General features: G+C 45.0%; 1 protein-coding gene and 1 pseudogene across 1 annotated transcript; both read right to left on the bottom strand.

Moving 5' to 3' along the window:
- Positions 1 to 209: 209 nt before the first annotated feature.
- On the bottom strand, positions 210 to 7,619 carry LOC146342836 (vomeronasal type-2 receptor 26-like; annotated as a pseudogene).
- On the bottom strand, positions 3,674 to 13,506 carry LOC146342835 (vomeronasal type-2 receptor 26-like). Its single transcript, XM_084808024.1, has 5 exons — positions 13,241 to 13,506; positions 10,551 to 10,842; positions 8,220 to 9,086; positions 7,533 to 7,760; positions 3,674 to 3,775 (listed from the first exon to the last, which is right to left on the bottom strand). The coding sequence occupies exons 1-5, from the start codon at positions 13,504 to 13,506 to the stop codon at positions 3,674 to 3,676; spliced, it is 1,755 nt and encodes a 584-aa protein (XP_084664150.1).
- Between the last annotated feature and the right edge of the window lie 4,952 nt (positions 13,507 to 18,458).

Raw genomic sequence — 18,458 nt, 5'->3', positions numbered from 1 at the left:
TTCCGGGGTGAGGGGGATTGAAAGAGCAGTTGCTCCAAGCCAGGCTAATGGGAAAATGTCTTAATGTCTCATCCCTCTCTCTCATGATAGAGATGACATATGAATATGATGGGTTGATCTGGTATATCTGGTATCCCTTAAGAGTAGGCCCACTGCCTCAATGCATTCTCACCCCAAGAGTCATATGAATATTTGGAAAGCTTGATGCTTTAATTATTTATCCTTATCAGCTGCTCCCTCTTGTTCATCTCTGGCTTCAAGAGTATAATGTAACACTTTGGGGAGAAGATGCAGCCTAACAATCCAGCACTGGAGGCTAAGATACAGAAGATCTCCAAAGCTACCATGTACTTGCCCTTGGTGCTTAGATAGGCTGGAACAAAAGACAACCAGACACTGCAAAACATCAGCATGCTGAAGCTGATAAACTTGGCTTCATTAAACCTGTCAGGCAACTTCCTGGCAAAGAAAGCCACCATGAAACTGATGATGCACAGAAGTCCCATGTAACCCAGGACAAGATAAAACATGAGGGCAGACCCTGCATTACATTGCACAGTGATTTCTTCAGTGATTGAGTGCATGTCTAAATCTGGGAATGGAGGATTGGTTCTGAGCCACGTAGCACAAATGCCAGCTTGAATGAGGGAGCAAGACAGGACAATGGAGGTGGCCAGCCTTTTCCCCAACCACTTCCTCAGGCTAGAGCTTGGCTTGGTGGCCATGAAAGCGACAACCACAGTGATGGTTTTGGCCAACACACAAGACACAGCTACTGAGAAGACCAAACCAAACATTGATTGCTGGAGAAGGCAGCTCAGTTGGCCAGGCTTGCCAAGGAAGAACAAAGAGGAGAGGAAGCAGAGCAGGAGAGAGATGAGGAGAGTGTATGTGAGGCCCCGGTTGTTGGCTTTGACTATGGGGGTATCTCTGTGCTTAATAAAAGTTTGTAGCACCAAGGCCGTGACCAAGGAAAAAGAAAGAGCAACTGCAGCTAAACTTTTCCCCAAAGGTTCCTCATAGGACAGAAAGCTTATAAGTTTAGGCAGGCACTGATCTTGGTCCTTGTTTGGATACTGATCTTCTGAGCATTCAAAACAGTCATCAGTGTCTAAAAATAGAAAGAAAGAGGGGTCATGACAGTACCAGGTTATCTGCGAACTGGGACCCATTTTCAAGACTAATTTGAATGTTGTAGTCACTGCTTCTGCTGACTTCTAACTTGTAGTTACACATTTGGACTTTGTCTTGTGAGATGACATTTTGGTATACCACAGAGATACTGCCAAATCTCTACCCCATGGATCTTTCCTCTTGAATCTGCCTTTCCTACCTTCCTCCTCCTACTTGCCCTACGTTGCACATGGGGTTTGGGAGACTGAATCATTACGGAGCTCCAATTTCCCTCCTGGTTTGGAACTGCTGCAAAATAATCAAGACAATACAGATTTATTGACTCTCAGGAAGTGGCTAAGTAGAAACTGTTGCAGCTCCCTTTTCCTATTAGGATTGTGGTATTAACCCTATTTGCTGGAAGATTTGGAGCATCACATCACATACCTGTTTGGTTTGCAATCTTCCCTTCTGGACACGGATTGCAATCATAGCAACAAAACTTCTCCCCTTCCTTCTTTCTCTTCTGATACCCTGGGTCGCAGGAGTCACTACAGACAGAACGGGGCAGGACCTATCCATCAAAATGACGAGTGTTTAGGATGGGAGAAATTAGAATCTGTGCTGATCTTCAGCTAACACACAAATAAAAAAGTGATCACTCGACATGGAAGAATGTGGAACATGGTGCATGCAACAAACTGGCCGAATTTTCCTGAACATGGAATTATTATTTTTTAAGTCCTTTGGCTGGATGTGGGAACTTTGGGAGCTGAAGAAAAGAAATGACCAACTCACCTGAGTGTCTTCTCACAAAACCAAGGTTGGCCACAATGCTGAATACTATCTCTCTCTTGCCATGTAACCTATGGATATGCATATTAAGTTCTTGCAATTAGTGGAGTAGAAGAGCCGGGGCTCCTAGGGTTTTCGTCCTGGCTCTGCTGTGTTAGCGCAAATGTTGACATTATCTGCCACTGTCCTCAGAATGCCCTGCTCCCTCTGAGCTGAGCTGCAATTCCCTCAGTGAGCTATGGGGATTTTCATTTGCTGTCTACTCAACAGACATGAGGTCTTCACTGACCGTGCTGCCACCACCTGTAGGGAGTTGTTATTGCTATTCTTTCCCCAATGCTTATATTTCAGTGCCTACTTAAGCGCTTAGAGTTCCACAAGGTGATCCTTTTCTTCTGCCACTGGACTTTGAGGATATTTCAAACATCCCTACTACCTTGGTATGGGAGGTTTCGGCATTATATAGGGACCAAAGCTAAAGAGAAGATGAAATGTTAAACAGGATGGGTTATTAAAGGGATATTTTGTACGTAAAGGAATACAACTATTTAGTTGAGGTTTTCAAAAAAACACTTGCTGACACTTCTTAAGGACTCCAGAGACACTGTTACTAAAGTGAGACTCTTAATGACTTTTTGGAGAGAAACAATACCAGTCCAAAGTCCTGAAACCTCCATGCCACCGAAATTCACTCACAGTCACCTGCAGCTTTGGGGTAGCTCCTCCTCTTGTATTATTGGCTTCTTGAAGAATTGTTCTGATTTTTAATGCCTGCTGGGAAGATCTTAAGGCCTCCACCATAAAACAGTAGGGAGTCCAGGAATGGGTTAGAGTGTGGTGGAAATCCCCGCCACCAGCCTATCGTGTGAAAAACCGCAACCGCAGACCATTTACGGCTGCATTTAACTTAATATAAGACCTTTACAGCTGAAAATGGCATAGAGGAAGCTATTTGCATCCAGAGTCAGCTCTCACTCAGCCAGCGATATGGCACAGCAATGGTTCTGCGATACAGAGCTCGCTGCCGGCTCCATGGAATCGGCACAGAGCGGAGCCAGCAGAAGAGGATTCCAGGGGGAGGGACAGATCGCCTCCCCCTCCCCGGCAGATTCCTTGATGGGATGAAATATAGGGAATCCGCCGATCCCTAATCAATGGTCTAAATGAAATTCGGTCAACTGTCTTTTTCCAATTGCTCTTTTGCTAGAATTTACCTGATCCTGGCCTCATCTATACTGTTAAAACCAATTCTCTCTCTCTCACTTTGTAAATGGTCACAAAGGAGCTATGAGGAACACAGGCCTTCAACACAGCAGCAGTGAGAGGCCTCAGGCTCACACAGATACATCGTAGCCTCAACGACGTATCACAGAGCATTCCAGCATGACACATCATCAAATATGTATATGCATAGCATTTCTTCACCATGGCTGTGGATTCACTGATGGCGTGGCTTCATTTCAAGGGTGTCTTTTTCTTTCCCCCTTTTTCTTAGAGACTAAGTGCACCATGGAGAAAAGCTGCCAGGTGCCTTCATTTCGTAAGAATGTCTCCGAGCCCCACACACAGGGCAGAGACATTCATGAGAAATGGAGCCGGCACTGGTTAGAGCTGCCCACTTGGTATGCTGGTAGTAAGGGTAGGGATGGTGCAGGTACCCAACTCAGTCCAGCAGATGCCCTCCAGCTCACAACTGTGGGCAGCGCCTGCCACGCTTCAGCCCCCGCTTGCGCTGCTCCACAGGCGCTGACCCACCCTCACCTGCCTAAGCTGTCTGCGAGTGGCTGTCATTCTCACTGTCCCCAATGGGGGGGGATAGTGCCACAGCAGACTCTGTAAGATTAATGTCACGCACATGGTTGCATATCTGTGCAAAAATATGGGGCAGGAGGACGATGGGAGGGGCTTCGTTTCTCCCCTCCTCCTCCCATCGCCTTCTCCTTGGGGGGAGGGGGTGGATTCTGTTTAGGACAACAAGATCCAAGGTGGGGGTGGGATTCCCCACCCCCAATTTTTGTGAGGAACCCTTTGAAAATCTAATGTAAGTGAATGGAGTGCTTGGCACCCTTGATTCCTCAGAAGAAATGGGGTGATTTCCCAGCTCCCCGAAGCAATCCCTCTCTCTGCCTTGTTCAGGAGAGCTGTCAGTTGTTTTGCCAATGCAAGAGCAGTGTGGGTCCCAGTCGCCTGGCACAGGCCTGCTCGGCAATGGGGTCCGGGCAAGCAGAAAGCATTGACGGCCATATTGGGGGGGGGATATGAGCGGGGGGTGGTTGGCAAGGGCCCGAGGAAGCCAGGAATGGATGTGTCCATCCTTCCCTAAATCAGGAATGTAATGAGGAATTTGAGGTAATTCCAGCTGCCAGTAAGAAAGCTGTGATTTGAAATCAGAAGGGGTTGGGAGAGTGCCTTGGCAGGAAGCAAGAAGGATGTCTAGGGCTGTAATTTCAAGGGTGTAAATTCAGGGGAAGTAAATTAGTCCTCTTGTGGCCCACAATTTTCTGTCTCACTTGTTGTTGTTCAGCTGTTCAGTCGTGTCCGACTCTTCGTGACCCCATGGACCATAGCACGCCAGGCCCTCCTGTCCTGCGCTCTCTCCTGGAGTGTGCTCAAGTTCATATTCATTGCATCGGTGATGCTATCTAGCCATCTCATTCTCTGCCGTCCCCTTCTCCTTTTGCCTTCAGTCTTTCCCAGCATCAGGGTCTTTTCCAGAGAGTTTTCTCTTCGCATTAGGTGGCCAAAATATTTGAGCTTCAGCTTCAGGATCTGTCCTTCCAATGAGCACTCAGGGTTGATTTCCTTTAGGATGGACTGATGTGACCTCCTTGCAGTCCAGGGGACTTGTAAGAGTCTTCCCCAGCACCACAGTTCGAAAGCATCAATTCTGCGTTGCTCAGCCTTCCTTATAGTCCAGCTCTCACAGCCATACATTACTACTGGGAAAACCATAGCTTTGATTAGACAGACCTTTGTCGGCAAGGTGATGTCTCTGCTTCTTACTATGCTGTCTAGGTTTGCCATAGCTTTCCTCCCAAGGAGCAAGCCTCTTTTAATTTCATGGCTACAGTCACCATCTGCGGTGATCTTGGAGCCCAAGAAAGTAAAATCTGTCACTGCTTCCATTTCTTCCCCTTCTATATGCCAGGAAGTGATGGGGCCAGATGCCATGATCTTAGTTTTTTTTAATGTTGAGTTTCAAACCAGCTTTTGCACTCTCCTCTTTCACCCTCAGCAAGAGGCTCTTTAGATCCTCTTCGCTTTCTGCCATTAGGGTGGTATCATCTGCATAGTGGAGGTTGTTGATAATTCTCCCAGCAATCTTAAATCCGAGCTGTGATTCTTCCAAGCCAGCTTTTCTCATGATGTGCTCTGCATATAAGTTAAATAAGCCAATATGCAGAGCACATATGACAATATGCAGCCTTGTCATACTCCTTTCCCAATTTTGAACCACTCGGTTGTTCCATGTCTAGTTCTTACTGTTGCTTCTTGACCCTCGTACAGGTTTCTCAGGAGACAGGTAAGGTGGTCTGGTACTCCCATCACTTTAAGAATTTGCCACAGTTTGTTGTGATCCACACAATCAAAGGCTTTAGTGTAGTCAATGAAGCAGAAATAGACGTTTTTCTGGAATTCTCTTGCTTTCTCCATGATCCAGCAAAAGTTGGCTATTTGATCTCTAGTTCCTCTGCCTCTTCAAAACGCAGCTTGCACTTCTGGAAGTTCTCAGTTCGCATACTGCTGAAGCCGAGCTTGTAGGATTTTGAGCATCACCTTGCTGGCATGTGAAATGAGCACAATTGTGCTGTAGTTTGAACACTCTTTGTCATTGCCCTTCTTTGGAATTGGAATGTAAACTGACCTTTTCCAGTCTTGCGGCCATTGTTGAGTGTTCCAAATTTGTTGGCATATTGAATGCAGCACTTTAACAGCATCATCTTTTAGGATTTTAAATAGCTCAGCTGGAATACTGTCATCTCCGCTAGCTTTGTTGTTACTAATGCTTGCTAAGGCCCACTTGACTTCACTCTCGAGGATGTCCGGCTCAAGTTCAGTGACCGCACTATCATGGCTATCAGGGACATTCAGATCTTTCCTGTATAGTTCTTCTGTGTCTTCTTGCCACCTCCTCTTAATCTCATCTGCTTCTGTTAAGTCCCTGCCTTCTTTGTCCTTTATCATGCCCGTCTTAGGTAGGTTTTCCCTACATTATTCAATTTAAGCTGAAATTTTGCAACAAGAAGCTCATGATCTGAGCCACAGTCAGCTCCAGGTCTTGTTTTTACTGACTGTATAGAGCTTCTCCATCTTTGGCTGCAAAGGACATAATCATTCTGATTTCGATATTGACCATCTGGTGATGTCTATGTGTAGAGTCGCCTCTTGTGCTGTTGGAAAAGAGTGTTTGCTATGATCAGCATGTTCTCTTGACAGAACTCTATTAGCCTTTGTCCTGCTTCATTTTGTACACCAAGGCCATGCCTGCCTGTGATTTCTTGACTTCCTACTTTAGCATTCCAATCCCCTATGATGAAAAGGACATCTTTTTTTGGTGTTAGTTCTAGAAGGTGTTGTAGGTCTTCATTGAACCAATCAAGCTCAGCTTCTTCGGTATCAGTGGTTGGGGCATAGACTTGAATTACTGTGATGTTGAATGGGTTGCCTTGGATTCATACTGAGATCATTCTATCATTTTTAAGATTGTACCCCAATACTGCTTTTCCCACCCTTTTGTTGACTATGAGTGATACTCCATTTCTTCTAAGGGATTCTTGCCCATACTAGTAGATATGATGGTCACCTGAATTAAATTCACCCATGCCTGTCCATTTTAGTTTGCTGATTCCCAAGATGTCGATGTTCAATCTTGCCATCTCATGTTTGACCACCTCCAGCTTACCTTGATTCATTGATCTGACATTCCAGGTTCCTAAACAATATTGTTCTTTACAGCATCGGATTTTCTTTTCACCACCAGACACATCCACAGCTGAGTGTCCTTTCGGCTTTGGCCCAGCCGCTTCACTCTTTCTGGGGCTACTTGGAAATACCCTCTGCTCTTCCCCAGTAGTATATTGGACACCTTCCAACCTGAGGGGCTCATCTTCCGGCAACATCTCTTTTAGCCTTGTGATACGTTCCATGGGGTTTTCTTGGCAAGAATACTGGAGTGGGTTGCCATTTCCTTCTCCAGTGGACCACATTTTGTCAGAACTCTCTGCCATGACCTGCCCATCTTGGGTGACCCTGCACAGCATAGCTTATGGCTTCACTGAGTTACGCAAGCCCCTTTGCCACAACAAGGCAGTAATCCATGAAGGGGTCTGTCTGGCTTACCCGAAGCTTTACCAGAATTTCATCAAGCCATAGTGAATAATTGCCATGCTTCCCCTGTGGAAGTATATAGCTCTTTTAAAATATTATTAAGATTTCAATTGTCTGTGACTTTGATGTTGTGTTTCTTTAGAGTTCTATTTGACTCTGGCTTCTTTGCACAGCCTAATCACCTCTGGCACATGAGCTTTAGGCAACAAAATATATTTCTGCGTCTTGCACCCTGTTCAGATATCCTCATAATGGTGTGCCTACTATGACTGTTGAATAGAGTAGAATCCACGCACCTGATTAAAACTCCTGTGCCAAATGACTGTGTCCTCATTAATGGTGAATTCTTTTCCTTTAGAAGCACGGGGATTTACCCATCCAACTTTCACTTTAAGGAAGGACTTGTTTGGAAATGTGACAAGGTTTATGAGATCGAATCCACCTTCCATTTCTCCATTATCATTCAAAGAAACTCTTTCTCCAGCAGAGTTGTTAAAGGAAATGCCTCGAAGAAATGGGTGGAGCTAGTTAAAAGAAGAGAAAGAAGGAACAAGACAATAAAGGTTTATGGAAGTTTTCACTTGGAAAATCACGGCAATTTTCCTTGTGAATCTGGGATTGTATCCAGACATAGCCAAACAAAAAGTACAAAGAGTGAAATGTATGGGACACATTAGGCACAACTAACTTAGGCCCCTCTGTTTTTACTGGGTCTGTTTTAAGCAGGACTCCAGCTGGACCTCACCCATTGTTTTATGCAATTTCATCCAACAAGGTTCCAGGCTGAGAAAAGAAGATTCAGTCATGGACTAATGAGATCTTACTGCTTCTTAAACTGTAGCCTGCAAGCATAGAGAAATGTGAGCCCAAACCATGTGTTTGACACCATTGACCCATTATTCTGGGAAGAGAAAGTTGGATGCTTCCTAACTTCGTGCTAACCTATTCCTAGAAATAATGTCTTACCAAAATGGAGACCTTACCTGCCAAGGCTGCAGATCCAGAAGTTCACCATTTTTGCCATCCACCCTTGTTCTGCGATTGGACCGAGATGAGTAGAGGGCATGTAAAGCATGTGCCACAACATAGACAGCAGTATAAATACTGTAGCTGTGGCCAGTCATGAGCATTTCAAAAGAATGCCCAAGGAGGCTCTCCAGCCGTTCCTCCCCAGTACATCTACCAGAGACCTTGTACCACACCAGGGGATCTGGAACTGAACAGTCGAACGCTTCCTCCCAGAACTCCTCCAGAAAGTCGTCTGCTTTTGTCCAATTGGGTTTAAGGTTCTGAAGAAAGTTCTGGAACCCCAAATGTTCATTTGAGTGAATTGAGAAGGAAACAGCTCCTTGGAACACTTGCAAATCAGAGTCCTGGCTTATACTCGGTAGTACAAAATCAATCTGGGCTGTTATAACCCACACCTTTCCAACCACTGTATTTTGCTCCTGTCCAGGAGAGCCCAGACCAACTATAAAATACCTTATATACATAAGGGTAAAAGTTTCACCATAGATAACAAATATTCTGGATTTCCTACAATTGATAAGTAGGTACATATGATGGGCCACAGCATTTGCTTCATTTGCAGGATGAAAATGTCCTCGGCCAGGAATTCGCCATGTGAAGTCTGAACAGATTCCATTCTGGAAAAGCAGTGGCTCCAGGGCCTGCAAGAAAAGTTCCCCCTGATCATCATCTACCACAAAGAGCCCAACCCAAGTCCATCCAAAATGCTTCAACAGGCTGATGATCCCCACATACTGGTGGTATTCATTTGGAACCATGCGATAAAAGGAAGGGATCTGCATCTTCTCTTTCACTTCTGGCGCAAAGGAACCATACGTGAGCTGAAAGCATGAAGAATAACTTTAAGAGAGATAAGTTACATTAGAACACAAAATCCATCCATATAATATGGTACTGTATGAAAAGCTGTTATTTTATTTATTTAATCTCACAATGTTTATATACTGCTTTTCCTCCATAACGTTATTTATTGAAGGATTGATTAATGACAATATTTCTATATCATTTAATATTTTAAAATCCCTTAATGGTTCCTATTAAAATACAGAAAATATAGCAGGCCAGGTAAAATAATACACTATTAAAACATTTTGGAACATTGCAATGCTATGGCAATCACAACAGGGGAGTACCAGAATCTTTCACACATCAGGAAAAGCCTTTGTGAACCATTGTGTTTTCAAGAGGCATTTAGGGCACAATCCTATGGCTGCTAGACAGTGACTAGATGGCCATAGGATTATTCACTTTTCAGGAACTCACCTCAGAACCTGCACTCTGAGGTTGGTTCCTAGAAAACTGACTCCCCTTCCCCCACTGCTATCTGGTGACATTTTATTTGTTCCAAAACAAGCAATAAGGCTTCCCCAGAAGATCTCAGGGGTTGACTAGGTATGTATAAGGGAAGACAAAAATGGAACCATCGTCTCCTTGCTTTTCTGCGCAGGAAGTCACTGTTGGCAAAGGTTCACTGCTGGGGGGGGGGGAGCAGAGATTGTCATTCAGACTTCTTCCTCCTGTCCACCAGGCATTCCTACTGTCTCAGCTACTGCTGCTGTTGGCCAGGGAAGGTATTTTTTCTTGCCCTAGGTCCATGTTACACCAGTTGTCTGATAACTAAGAATTATTTCAAATAGCTGGCCAGTTTGAAATAAAATATGCCATCGTTGTAGAGAGGAGTGCTTAAAGCTGTCTGTGTAATGGAAGGCCAATGACATTTGCTGAGGTCAATCCTGACTTGAGTTTGGTGTTTTGCCTGGCGTTAAGAATAGGGAGGTAAGAGAAATTAGTTTTCATTAATTTTAGACCTGAATTAACTCAGGCCACGCTTCCACACTGAAATACAAACTGGATCTGTGGTCAAAGATGGTACAATTCTTAGGTTGTGATGTGATTCGAAAACATGCATATTTTGGGGTGGGGGGAAGCACAGAAAATAGGTAGTTTAGAGAAATGAGCACAAACATGCTTTGAGGTAGAATCCAAGGAATCTCAATGAGCGCGGGCTTTGCTCCTCTGTAGTTAAGGATCTTTCTGCAACAAAAATAGGAATACAGTGACACAATTTTGAGAAAGAAATCTGGTAAGAGCAGCTGACTCTGTTCTGCTTCCTACCCCCATTCCTGCTTCTGTAATATTGCACTGTTCCTTAAACATCAGATAAGACTTTATTGAGTAGTCTTCTTCTTTCTAAAATATAAAAACCATGACCATAGAGTAAAGTAAAGGAGAGCATTGCCTACAGGATCAATCAAAACCCCAGACCTGCCATGTATAGATCCTACCTGTGGAATCTTGTAGGGTTTTAAGATTTTTGCTATTTGGAGTGAGGTATCGAAGGCAAATGCCCCAATGACAGCTGTTAGTTTTTTGTGGGTGTCACATTCATAGTTGGGGACAAATCTAGATGATTTGAAGAGAAGATCAAGGGTGGTACGACAGGTCATCTGTGGATCATTGTAGCTGTCATAGATGTGGAATCCGAGTGTGACATTCAGTAATATCTTGGGATTCTTGTTGATCTCAGTTACAGCAAAAGCCAAGGACAAGATGTGTTGGTAGAACATTGTCACCACACTGAAAATAAAGATAAACATTGTTTCCTTGGGGATCATGATCAATGCTGAGAATTCATATGGTGGGCAAGTGAAAAGATACATTATGAGAACACCATACAACTGGGCGGTAGGGGAGGAGTACAGAAAAATGTGAATCCTGGACCTATGAACACACACTTCCATAGCAGAGGGACATATTAGAGTTCCTGCAAAGTAAAGAGAAAATGTTTATTTATATTCTGACAGATGAGGCAGGAGAAAGAAAGCAGAGAGAGATATGAGAGTAGGGATGTACGAAAGTTCTGCCACGTATCTCGGGGAGGCCGAATGCCAGCGCATTCAGCCCCCTGAAATCGGTAGTGGAATGGCCTGCCCCCCCCCCCCAGGATGAGATTTACCTTGGGTGGATCTTCCTGGCGGCGGCAGCAGCTCCGGTGGCAGCTCTGGCGGCGATTCAGCGGCGGCGGTGGTCGGTCTTCTGACCGGCTGCCGCTGCCGCCATTTCCAGTTTAAAAACAAAAACAAAAAAACGTGATAGGCTACGTAAACATTTACATAGCCTATCACGGCTAGGTTTTTTTTAAAAAAGTGATAGGCTACGTAAATGTTTATGGAGCCTATCAGAGCTGACTTTAAAAAAAACAACAACGTGCATACGCAAATGGCGGCGGCCATGGCCGCCGCCATTTGCATTTCTTATTTTGGCACGTCTTCGTCTACATTAACATTTATGTAGGCTAAGATGGCGAAAATTATGGGAACGCAAATAGCGTAGATGCTACGCTATTTGCGTTCCCGTTATTTTCGCCATCTTAGCCTACATAAATGTTTACGTAGCCTAAGACGTACCAAAAATAAGGAACTTAATTCTTAAGGAACTTAATAAGGAAGCATGGCTGCCGCCATTTGCGTACGCACTTTTTGTTTGGTTTTTTGTAAGTCAACCGTGATAGGCTACGTAAACATTTACGTAGCCTATCCCAGCTGACTGCAGGGACGCAAACCGCGGTGGCTACGGCCGCCGCCATTTGCGTCCCTGCTAGCCAGCGGCTGGATGTCCGGCTGCTGGCGGAGCTGGCCGGCAGCTCCGCAGAATCATTCATTGAATCATTCATTGATTAAACATAATTCGCGAAAGGTAAGCACCTTTCATACATCCCAATATGAGAGAAGGTCCGATGGAGAATTTAAGCTGGTGACAGAAATCTGTGTATTCTGGGAATTACTTAGATTCCCTAAATATACTGTCCCGTCAAACATACTGTAAGTAATACATTCTACAACCTAGACACAATATGGAAGCTCTGTATTGATAATGGGTAATAATATGTCCAATTCCAGGTTTCCAACATGCATTATTCTCCTTCTCCTCCTCCTCCTCCTCCTCCTTCTCCTCCTCCTCCCCCTTCCCTCCCCCTCCTCCTTCTTTTAAAAAGCAAGACTATCATCAAATAGATGAGCACATTTCTTAGCAGAGATATTCATCATTTCGAGAAACAAATGGAATCTGCAATAAAATGTTGTTGCGTATCCTCTCCAAGCACTTTTTCTGGGTGACAATCAGCAAGTCATGACCTCCTCCAGGATAAGATTAGCTCTAAAAAAATCTTCAGTATGACATCCACTCTGTTCCCTACGGCCTTTTTCTTTCTATTTATTTCTTTTCTTTTCCAGCTGACACTCCTCATTTCCTGGCAAGTGAGCATGCACAACTGTCAGATCCTGGATGATTTTTCGCTCTCTCCCAGTGTGTGTTTTTAAGATGCTTGTGCAAACCTTGGGGCTCTTGCAAACATGCAGCTATCTCCCTTCTGTTTCTCAGTAACCCACTTTGATTTATTTCGGACAGCACCCAATCCTGTTCAGTATTAGAGGGACTATGTTTCAAAACTTCTACCACACCCAGACCCAGGCTATCGTCTGGTGCTGAAATTAACCAGAACTGACTTCCTTCTTTGATATATCTAAATAGACATCTTTTCCTGCTCACCAATCATAACTTTATCAACCTTGTTGTCTTTCCCACTCCTTATCCCAATTTCAACACATTTTGGAAGTTCCACAAGAGGTGAAATTTCCTGTCCCCCATTTCTTGTACTAGATTCTTTCAGACTGCCAATCATTATGCCATCCACAAATTACCCTTTTCCAAATATGGTGCCAGGAAAGAACAAAAAACCCCCCACTAATTCTCCTCCCCAACAAAGCCCGCAGCTGCCACCACCACTACACACACACACAGTGAGATCTCTCATTATGAGAGGAGGATGTTGTGAAGGAGAAGGGTAGAAAACATCAACAGTGGAAAGGAACAAAAAGGTCTGCATCCTTCAGCATTCCCTTCTGTTTGCTGTACATAGTGGCATTATCTGGCCATGTTCAACTGATTCAGATAGTATACAGAAAGAATTCCTTACACTTTAAAGTCAGAGAATGATTGCCAAGGAAGTTCCTTGAAAGAAAATTCTGGAAAATGGGAAGTGATCAGAGAAACCATCGCACCAATAAGGACATCCCCTGACTGATAGGATTCATGTGAAATAGGGATAGGATCAGTAGTGAGGCATTTCATGGTATCTAGTTCACACACCCAAGACAGAAGCAGAAGCAACAACACTAAGGCTGCCAGCCCAATATTCTGCAAGCAATGCTTCTCTCTGGATGCAAACCCTCCCGTGTCCATCTATACCATCTGCTGCGTTGTGGAGGCTCCCTTGGCTGGCATGTGATTTTGCCAATATTCTTCACGAACAGAGAGCCATTTAGCTTCTTTATAGCAGCAGATTGGTCTGAGATCCATGCCTTGAATTGCCAATGGAGAATGTCCATACACTGATGAATTCTGCCATAGAAGAGCTGAAGAATCAAGTGACAGAGATCAAAGTGACAGAGCGCTGCCAGCCTCTTCCTCTGAAGGGCACAAAAGGACCACTTTCCTACTTGCTTCGTCCTTGATTTCTAGGCTTCTGGAAATCCACTGGTTCTTTCTCAGGGGAAAACACAAATTGCAGTGAATTGGATAATAACAGGGAAGAGATTGTTTCCTGGCTCTAAGTGGCAGCATAGATGGCAAATATGTTTTTCAGATCAGAAGTGTGACAACAATCATACGGTTTTCACGTGGTGAGGAAATACCAGCAGCAATGTATGGGTATGAGATGAAGTCCTGAATTTGACTGAAGGAGTGTTGTACTTCGGGATGAGCATTAATTCAAAACTCAAAGTGGTCAAGATTTTCTAGATTCCATGTCAAAACTCATTCTGCTGTCTCCATACTGCATTGTGATCTTTGGTTTTTGTTTTGTTTTTCTCTAATTGCATGGACATTTGTGTATATTTTGTAAATATTTTCCCCAATGGAAGCATCAGTTTTGAATGTCATTGAAGGCACATTTCATCATAGACAAAACAGGACAGGGGATCTTTGACTGACTCTGCTATCCTGCCAAGGGATAACCACATAGTTTATACAACCAACTCACCATATGTGGAGGAATCTCCCCAGTTTTTCCTGCCACTGTTTCCTTTTCAAAATGTTCATACTTGGGGCTATGAGACTCCCTGCCACAAGGCTGTCTCATCCTTCAGGTTTATAGAGGGCATTATGTACATATGGTAATAATAGGCATCTTCTGAAATAAAAGGTGAAGATTGTTTTACTGTACATAGGCTAAATGACCTTGGTTACATGCCTAATAAGAGAGTGGTCCATGCTAATAAACTGTCAGCTTTTCCCTCAGATCAGATTTCCCAAACGTCTACCTGGCCAATTCCTCACAACCAGGAAGGGGTGCTACAGAGCAGTCTCCCTTTGCCTCCAGTTCTTGCTGCCTCTGGCTTCTAGGATTAATCTTGTTCCAGTGACTCTTCCTAAAGACCCCTCTTATCACACCTCAGACTGAATGCTTCTTTTGCTGGCCTCGGCTGTCTACCACCAACAACCCCACAGCATGGCCTCCTGCTTCCCACAGCTGCTGGTGCCAGCATCCAAGTGTCCCTCTAGAGATCTCTTAAGAGACTGGCTTTCCCTTTTCCCCACTTTGAGCTCTCCTTCTCCAGCCACCAGCCCTCCTCTCATCCCCCACACCATCTAAGATTAATTGTGTCCAACAGACTTCTTATAGACTTCTTAAAAGCTCATGCTATGTCATATCCTTTAAGGAACATCTGACTCTCAATCACCTTTGTTGAGCTACTTGACCTTTCCAGGCAAGCTTTTCCTCTAGACATTTGAAATTTCAGGACAAAGCTTCCTCTCATAAGCAACTGCAACTAAGGTCGTCTGAATTGTTTTAGCTCCCATACACCAGCCTCCCCCAGCCTAGTGCCCTCCCGGGATTTTGGACTTCAACTCCCACCAGCCCTGGCCAGCATGGCCAATGGTGAGGAATGCTGGGACTTGTTGTTGAAAACAACTGGAGGGGAGTGAACTGGGAAAGGTACCATACATAGTAACAAAGCCAGGATTCTGACCTACTCCGTTACATTAGAACATCACAGATGTCACTCAATTTTTATAAACCTTCAAATTATATAAACATTCTAGTCCAAACGTCTGTGCAGTGCAGCTTAGCCACAGGTAAAACATTCCCCTTTACTCCTCCTCCACATCTCCTCCACGGGGTTTGGGTTAGTTTAGTAATCCTGAAACAAATGTCACCTACATTAGATGCTAACTCCCATAGTGCAGAATATGGGGGGGGGGGGAGAGATGAGAGAGACGAGAGAGAGAGAGAGAGAGAGAGAGAGAGAGAGAGAGAGAAAGAAGTATTCCATACTATTATGTACTCTTTGCGTTCGCATCACAAGAAGGATTCAAGCTATAGATTTCATTGTTATGGGATTGCGCTTTAAGTATCTGCAAACGTAGACGAATTTGAGTCACATGTATGTAGGGCTGTACATGGACCCCCTGGTTTGCTTCAGATGCCAATTCAGACCTTCTGAAGCAGCCCTGCTTCACTTTGAACCCCATCCACTTCGCTTTGGATTCAGGTCCGAAGTGAGATTTGGATGTCCGAATTATTCAGATTTGACATTTTCCCTTTGACTTGCATTGGAAAATGGATATGGCCATAACTTAATGACAGATATATGGCCTTTTTGGGACATGTCAGCCCCTATGGAGATGATCCTACATGCCATATTTCAGACAGTTTGTACCAGTAGGTTTTGTGCTAGGCACAGATAAAATTTGAGGCTTTAAAAAAACAAACAAACCCTGAAGCAAAGAGCTATAACCTTTTATTTTTTTTCCAACAGAAGTGCATGAAATTTGCAGACTTGTCAGCTCCCTTGGAGGGGATTCCAAACTTCAGACAGTTTGGCCTAGTAGTTTGTATGCGAGGTTCAAGTAAAATGTGCTGTTCTCAGAAAATCAAACCAAAGGTCAGAAGGGATCATCAGAAAAGTTAGGTGTTGAAGCGGTAATTAGGAGATCGCTATCCCTGACCTCTTCTGTAGGTTTCTTTGAAGTGCAAAATATTCACAATCGATGACCTCAGGCTTTCTTTGGCTGAATGGAAGACACATTGCCTGGGTTTGGGGACAGGTGGGGTGGGGGGACACTGGCTGGTATGCAGGCTTAGGGATGTACGAAAGTCACTTAACTTTTTGAAGGGTGGCATTCGTGGTGGTAGGGAGGCGCTCCGTCCCTCCCCTCAAAATTCTGGCCGGGGGGAATTGCTCCATCCCTCCACCCTGAATCCTGGCCAGCCAGCTCTGCTCCGCAGGGATTCTGCGGAGCTGCCGGCCAGCTCTGCCAGCAGCCGGACATCCGGCCACTGGCTAGCAGGGACGCAAATGGCGGCGGCCATAGCCGCCGCCGTTTGCATCCCTGCAGTCAGCCGTGGTAGGCTACGTAAATGTTTAAATTCTCTGACATCCCTAGAAATCTGAGCTCATTTAGTCCGTCTTGAATTTCTCCAGCATCCCTAGCTAGAATGGACAATCAAATCTTCTGTCTCTTTTTTTCACCATAAAAGCCTACATAAATATTTACATAGGATAAAACGGCGAGAAAAAAAGAACGCCAATAGCGCCCACTACGCTATTTGTGGTTCCTTTTTTTTCATAATTAGCCCAATAAATAAATTGGCCTACGTAAATATTTATGTAGGCTAGAATGGCGAAAAATAGGGAATGCAAATGGCGGCCGCTGTAGCCACCGCCATTAGTGTATGCTGGGTTTTTTGGGGCAGGCAGATTAGCTGTGATAGGCTACGTAAATTCTTACGTAGCCTATCACAGCTGCAAGGACGGCAATGGCAGGTGCAGCAGCCCTGCCGCGACTGGCCAGGAGCCGCGGCCGCTTCCGGAGCCGCTGCCGCAACCGCTGCAGCTGCCGGAACCGCCGCTGCCACGGCCGGGACCGCCGCCGCTGCCGAATCCGCTGCATCCGCCCCAGGTAAGTTCCATCCCAGGGGATTCCAGGGGACAGGGGGGCAGGAGGCCGTTCCGCCACAGATTCCAGACTCACTGGAATCTGTGGCAGGATTCTCTGCCATGCTAGGGATGTGTGAAAGTCACTTACCTTTTGCGGATTATGTTGATGAGGCATTCAGTCCCTCCCCCCGGAATCCTCGACGGGGGGGGGGGAGGCGATCTGTTCCTCCTGCTCAGAATCCTCCACGGCCGGCTGTGCTCCACGACAGCTCCACGGAGCAGCCGGCCAGGCCCAGCCAGGCCAGAGCCGTCCGCAGCTGGATTTCCGGCCGTGGAGGGCTCTGGGTAAAACGAACAAACAAACAAACAAAACTGCATACGCAAATGGTGGCGGCTACTGGCATTCAGCCTCACCGAGATCCATGGTGGAATTCTCTGCCATCCCTACTGCCATCCCTACTTACAATACTCCTGCAATAACAACATGTTTGGAACAGCGTCTTTCATATGACATGGAGAGCCGCTGTAAATACATGTGCTTTCAACAGTCTTTTGAACTAGCCACAGTTTCTGACTCTGAACCCAAACATGAGAGATGGTTTCCAAGTGTCGGTGGCACTTGGCCCACTTATACACTGCTGTCTGGCAACATCTGTTCCCTGAAAAAACAACAAGTAAGTCATCCTCAAAAGATCTCAGGGGCTTCCTGGCTATGGATAAGTGAAGACAAAGAATTGACCTGTGATCTCCGTGTTTGTTTCCCAGAAAGTTGGTGTTAGCAAAGGTCAGTACTGGGACAGGGGATGAGACATTGTTATCCTCCTTTCCACCAGGCATTCCTGCTGTCACATTAAAAAAATAAATGCATGAAAAAAATGTGTCATTTAGGAAAATGCACACAACCATGCTTTGAGGTAGAATTCAGGATGTTCAATGAGCTTGGATTTTTCTGCTTTGCACATCCATTGTTAAGGACACTTCTGCCTGAAAAATGAGGAAGGCATGATATAATTTTTTAGAAGGAAATCTCGCAAAAGAAGCTACTCTACTCAGCTTCCTTCCCCCATTCCTGCTTTTGTCGTTTCATGTTGTCATTTCATGTTGTTCCTTTAATATGAGATAAGTCTTTGTTTTCAGAAGGGATGTACGAAAGTCACTTACCTTTCCGCGGATTATGTTCATGGTGGGGGGGGAGGAGTTCCATCTCTCCCCCCAGAATCCTCGACGGGGGGGAGGCGATCCAGTCCTCCC

Source organism: Heloderma suspectum, chromosome 6 (assembly GCF_057233095.1).
Source record: "Heloderma suspectum isolate Gila_16-S chromosome 6, 16-S_ref, whole genome shotgun sequence".
Classification (NCBI taxonomy): Eukaryota; Metazoa; Chordata; class Lepidosauria; order Squamata; family Helodermatidae; genus Heloderma; species Heloderma suspectum.
The sequence above is the reverse complement of the archived record's forward strand: the minus strand, read 5'-3'. Positions and strand labels throughout refer to the sequence as shown.

Excerpts from the sequence above, each read along its gene's own strand:
- LOC146342835 (XM_084808024.1), bottom strand. The coding sequence starts at position 13,506 with ATGGACACGGGAGGGTTTGCATCCAGAGAGAAGCATTGCTTGCAGAAT. Across the intron at positions 10,843-13,240 it reads TCATTCTCTGACTTTAAAGT|TGTGGTGACAATGTTCTACC; the intron begins GTAAGGAATTCT and ends CTTTATTTTCAG. Across the intron at positions 7,761-8,219 it reads TGGATCTGCAGCCTTGGCAG|CTCCACCCATTTCTTCGAGG; the intron begins GTAAGGTCTCCA and ends TCTTTTAACTAG.